This window comes from Aulonocara stuartgranti (genome assembly GCF_965226115.1).
Source record: "Aulonocara stuartgranti genome assembly, chromosome: 9".
In the NCBI taxonomy this organism is placed as follows: domain Eukaryota; kingdom Metazoa; phylum Chordata; class Actinopteri; order Cichliformes; family Cichlidae; genus Aulonocara; species Aulonocara stuartgranti.
Window position 1 is genome coordinate 33,431,407 of NC_138960.1, and position 6,000 is coordinate 33,437,406.

At 48.1% G+C, this 6,000-nt stretch overlaps 1 protein-coding gene across 4 annotated transcripts in view; it reads right to left on the reverse strand.

Annotated features, from left to right (window-relative positions):
- The window catches only part of tnikb (TRAF2 and NCK interacting kinase b), a 68,504-nt gene extending 62,794 nt beyond the window's left edge, over window positions 1–5,710 (reverse strand). For 2 of the 4 annotated variants that reach the window (XM_082545701.1, XM_082545702.1), the window contains exons 1-2: window positions 5,194–5,710; window positions 845–910 (exon numbers count right to left, since the gene is read on the reverse strand). In XM_082545701.1, coding sequence (XP_082401827.1) covers window positions 845–910; window positions 5,194–5,301 — 174 coding nt within the window. In that variant the 5' untranslated portion in view covers window positions 5,302–5,710. The remainder of the gene's footprint in view (window positions 1–844; window positions 911–5,193) is intronic. The other 2 variants (XM_082545699.1, XM_082545700.1) reach the window with 2 other exon arrangements.
- Window positions 5,711–6,000: the final 290 nt, after the last annotated feature.

The window sequence follows — 6,000 nt, forward strand, 5'->3', positions numbered from 1 at the left end:
TGTGAGAGCTTGTTTTAGAGACAACGGAGGAGCTAATGGCGTGACTTCTTACTCAGTCTCTCAAAGCTCACATCACAATAAAAAAAGACAACATTTACAAACAAGGCGAGCAGCAGCAACAGTAAAAAAGTAGGGCAGCTTTTTGCCTTCAGTGGTTCTCAGAGTTACGGGACAAAATGTAATTAATCTAACACCACGTTCAGCAGAACAAATCACTGACACATGAAAACATTTTATTATATTCTGTGAAACACTCTGAGGTTAGTGGTTGACCATTACGAGGAAACAAACTGGTAGGAAACAGCAGCAGCTTCCTGCTTTTAAAGTCAAATTTTTACTGACCCCTCCTTCCGCCCTCGTCGACTTGTGAATACAAAACAGCCGCAGAATTGTTAATATCAGGAAAACGATTCTTGCTATTGGTATTTACATTAAAAGCGAACAATTATCTGTTTCCTTATTGCATACATGATGATGTAATTTCAGATATACGGGTAAACAAATCTAAAGCTTCAAGATTTTAAGTTCCTTTTTCAATAGTAGTCAACGTGAGCAGGGTAGCAGATCAGAAATCACTGGGTGCTGCCCCTCTGGAGGTTTCCAGAAGCTGGCCAATCAGAAGAAAACCTCCCCGGGGGTTGCTTAAAAAGAAAGGAGCTAAAAAGTCTTTTCAGTTTTAGAGATGACTTGAGGGGCAACACAAAGGGCCCGTACAAGTTGAGACTAAGGGTTTCTTTTTAGAGCTGTGACTGATGAAAAATGCCATTGCTACTGCCTCTCATCATGGATTTAATTCCACACAATCAAGGAAAAGGAAAAAGCCTGTTTTTGCACACTGCCTTACCTTGTAGACCTGCCCATAGGTGCCATTCCCAACCAGTTCGACCAGCTCAAAGATACCAGCTGGGTCCTGGGTGTGAAAGAGAGACAGGAGAGTGGGAGGTAGAGGTTAAAGAGGGAAGAGAAGGAACAAAAAGCACAACGTTATTCAGGAGAACTTAACTGTGGTTCACAGCTGAGCAGGACAGAAGAAGGATGAAGCCATTCAAAGTGGAATCTGACCTTCATGCATGCACTCATTAAAAGGGTGACTGAGCAATGCATACCTGTGGTATTACCCTGTAAAAAGCCTCCCACTGTCACCACACTGTTATTAGTCCTTCAGTAGATAACCTCTGCATTACTCTTACAGACTCGATTCATTCGGCAGAGCCAGATATGCCTCTTATTCACCAGAATCTCACTTTGCGATCTCTCAACTTGCCACAGAAAAGTTAGATTATAGTTTCGGGTGGACTGTGTGGAAAAAGCACACATTATTCAGATCTATTCCTGTTAATGTCACGTTTTACTGCTTCCTGAATACTGGAAACCTAACATTGCCACTGAACACCTTAATCAATTCATTCAGTACACCACACTGATGGTTAAATCTACCATTAATGGGAAACGTACGTTGATAAAGAACTTCAAAATACCTGACCAAGATGGCAGCCAAGTGGAAGGACTTGCTCCTAGAAGTGTAATAGTTTGAAAGAGCTTTGTGATGGAAACATTAAGGGGAGCACCCCCAGCTGAGCTGTTCACTCAAAACTATTTCCTTTCTATGGAACTAAAAGAAGCACACAGCTGACTAACACCATGGTTCAGGCAAAGGCAAGACAAACCTCTCACCACTTCCTTCTGCACAGTGATCCGACTGTCAGGTGGAGTTCTGAAGAAAAAGTAGTTCCTGCAGACATTTTGAAAAAAGAGATTCTTTGGGTGCCACAGGAGCCGTTTCCACTGCAGTCAGGAGACAGAGAGCGTCTCCAAAACTGGGCACACCAAATCAATGCAGACGGGTCAAATCAGCCCAGAGAAAACCGTGCATTTGGTTTTAAATCTTCCCTTGAAATGTAAAAAAATGTGTTTATTTCTTATTATAACGCTAACTACTAACACATGGTACACATACAGGTACAACCCACACAGGTCAAATCCCACCCACATATAAACACACACACAAGATAATCTTATATTCAGGTTTATTCAAATTCAGCAAACCTCCCAAAACACACACGTCGATCTTTAAGCATACCTGAGTGGTGCGTGTTTGGTATTAGCACACCTGCGTGTGCGTGCATGCGTGTCTGTGTGTGTTGGTGTACAGTAGGCCACAGGAGAGCGTTGGGACTGTTACAGCAGAGCCTCCTGAAGGGGATTAGCTTAAAAAGCAGTGTTCCTTTTCAGTCAAGGTCAAACAGAAGCACATCTAATCCTGGAGGAACGAGCCTAGCGTGCATCCACACACACCTGTGCACAGCTTTTACCAGCCGTGAGACCACACATGTATGACAAACACCTGACGTGAAGAAGAAATTTGGATGGCAAATGAGGGGAAAAGCTACAGAAACAAAGGTCTGCATTTAACCTGAGGGGCGGCTAATGAGATTTCACACTGACATGTAAAACACAAGTTTGCATCCACAAGCAGTCTGCAGCTGGGGACCAGCATTTTCCACAACAGAGTCATCGCTACACCTCCTGCACATATTTGAGGAAACTCATGAGCTGTGCACCAGAAATATTCCTTTTACCTCTAATTAATCCTCTCAGGATTCGAGGTTTTCCTTCGCTAACCCCTTCTTTAAACTGTAGCCTGTTACACTGGAGCACTGCGTACACGAGCTGAGTGCCGCTGCAGCTCTGTGAACGCAAAACGATGCAGCAGGGCCGAGACCATTGTCTGCCACAGGTATCATCTCCACTTCTGCAAATTCAACAGTGCAGCAAAACCACAGTGGAAACCCAAAAGAACAACGTGAATAAGCTGTCATTGTTCTCATTCCTTTGTAAGACATCACTCTGCTCACTCATTGGCTGAGAAAAACATCTTTGGAACATATAGACGCTCACGCTGGGTGTAAACAAACCTCTAGCTAAGACAAACCGGTTCAGCCTCAAGCTACAGGTTTTTCTGCATAAATCGAGTCATTTTGACGAACATTTCTAGGGATCTCAGGTTAATCCAAACTACTGGATTAAACAGCGTCAGTGTTCCACGTCTACTTTTGGGCATAACCACTGAACTTTGGGACTTCTTCTCAAAAGCTGAGCGGCTAAGCGGATACTGCTGAGACACCAGAGGAGACGGCACTGACTGTCTTATAAAGAATGAGTGGATTACTAAATGATTCAACTGGGCTCAAGACTCAAGGGGTCAGGAGGCCTGTGGGCTTCAGCTGCAAAATGTCAAACACACTCAGTACAACAAAGAAACACAAAACAACCAGGAAGAGACTCAAAGGGATCATAAACAGACAAAAACAACCAAAGAGAGACACAAAACGACCACAAAGCTTCTCAAGAATACCAAGAAGAATAAAAAAAACACCAAGAAATTTAAAATAACCACGAGGAGACTCAAAATGATCACAAAGAAACACAAAATAGCCACAGAGACCCACAGAGACGATGGAGATAAAAAGCAGCGCTGTGCGTTTTGTGTCTCCTTCCATCTGCAGGATGATTTTTGGACCTTTGCTGCCTGATCTCAGGGGCTGTGGTCTCTGAAACATCCACGACTGCACTGTTTCATGAACACCACGATGCTGCCTGCAGCCGATGCACAGCTGTGATTTTGACCGCGCTCCTTTCAGTTGACACGATCCCCTTTCATTCAAATGTCCCCGACCGTCTCACCTGTCCTGTTTCCGCCAGTCGGCGTCAAATCTACAAAGCCACCCTCCACCTCACCCTCCTGACTCAGCCCCATTTCAGGCAGGCGACTGTAAAATAATGGAATGTGACAGACGCCAAGGTTACGTCCCCATGTGAGCCTCAAACAGCTATTAATACAACATCTGACCGGAGCTATCAGAGGAGCTTAACCCCAGCCTGAGCATCCAGGAGGAGGAAGCAGGTTTGCCTATAGGAGGAGGGGATCACACAAGATCATTTGGGACTCTGCAGAAACAGGAAGTGTGCTAGTGTGAGTGTGCTTGCGACAGGCTTTGCGTCACGCAACCCCCCCCCACAGCTCTATCTGCTGCGTCCTGGGTGACCTAATTTCAGCTACTCATGGAGGCTGCAAAGGATTTTTACAAGAAAACACACACAGACTCCTCTGTCTTTATTTATCCCAGCGATGTGTGTGTCTGTGTGTGTCTGTGCGTGCGCCTTTTACAGATACAAAGACACACACAGGCTTGCAGTCCCACCCGGTCGATCATGTCCAGACTTGATCGTTACTCTGCAGGTACATCTGTGTTGCATAAGCGTCAAAGAAAGGGGAGCTGTGCCTCACACACACACACACACACACACACGCACACACGCACACACACACACACACACACACACACACACACACACACGCACACACACACACACACACACACACACTGAATTAAAAAATAAGAAAGTTTATACAAATGTGATTCTATCATTAGTTTTCCTCTCACACACACACTCACATTCCTGCACTGTCTCCTTCTGCACATCTCACATCCTGGCGGGGGCGCGCGCACGTGCACGCACATAACCCCTTGCACACAGTGCACGCTGCTGCTGCTGCTGTCGCCACAACATCGCGAAATGGCGGAACTCGCTCCTGTTGCGGTTATCGTCGCTATTATTCACGGTGTGTGTGTGAGTGTGTGTGTGTTAGAGTGAGAAACCAAGAGCAAAACGCGCGTGCACGAGTGAGGCAAGTGAGCGCGTGCACCACAAGCCTCCGTATCTGTGTGTGCTGTGAAAGTGTCAATGAGCAGGCAGCTTAACATCTGCCCCACATACCACAGACACAGCAGCCTCTACTTGCTGCCGTGCGCACGCGCAGGTGTGTGTGCGTACGGGGTTGGTGCACGCGCACAGCTCGGAGCGTCGTTACATCGCGTCCCAATTGTTTAGAATAAATAAAAAAGGAACAAACAACAACAGGAGGCTGCCTGAGCCCACACTCTGATATCCGATGTGATTTCCTCAATCACGAGCAGCACAGCCCCCCCGCATACAGCACAGTGTAACTCGTGTGCACGCGCAAGCACGGCAGAAGCAAGAAAGGAGAGGAAGGCACAGAGACGCATCCATCACCGGTGAGGATGGAGAGGAGAAGAAGGAGAAAAGGAGGAGGGGGGACAGGTGTTCGGCAAACTCACACGCACGCGCACAGGCACAGACAGCTCATCACACACGCAGGGACACATTTACCCGTAGTGCAGACAGGTCTATCTCGTCCAGACTCCGTGCCGGGGAGTCGCTCGCCATGGTTCTCTCGGTAGACACGGGACTCAAGATGGAAGCTTCCCCAACGACCATCGACCGAGAGGTGCAGAGCGGCGGGGAGGAACACGCTCACACTCCCGTGCAGTAAACAAACCCCCCACCCACCCCTACAGAAAAAAAAATCCTCGGAAAGATCCCGGTGCAGGCGATGCTTCAGCCCGAGAGGAGCAACGAGCGCTCCGGCAGGGTAGAGGAGCCGGAGGAGGAGGGAGGCGGGCGATGTTCGCGGAGCTCCAGGTGCTGCTACATGCTGCTCGCTCTGCGCCGTGAATCCTCTGCTACATGCCTCCACCTCGACACCCCCGCCCCCCCTAGATCCGGACAGTAGAAAGAGGAGAAGACGCGCGCGGACGGAGAAGAGCGCACAGCAGCCGAGGCGCGCGAGGACAGCGTCCGTGCGTCCGTGTGCGAGGCGGAGCAGCAGTGCGCTTCCCGGGAGTGGCCTGACGAGAGAAGGCTGCGCTACTCACAGAGACGCCCACAATGACACGCACACACACACACACACACACACACACACACACACACACACACACCTTCAGTGCAAAGGTGAAAAGAAGACACATTGACACAGCTGACTGTTCCTGTATTATTTTAGCGCTAATCAGCTCAGACACAAGAAAAACCCTCAAGCGTTAAATGTCAGCACACACAGGAGGGGCCCTGCCCTTTTGTGTGTCCGCTGCCAGAGCGGCTTTCATAGAGCCCACATGGGACTTTTCCAAGACCCAT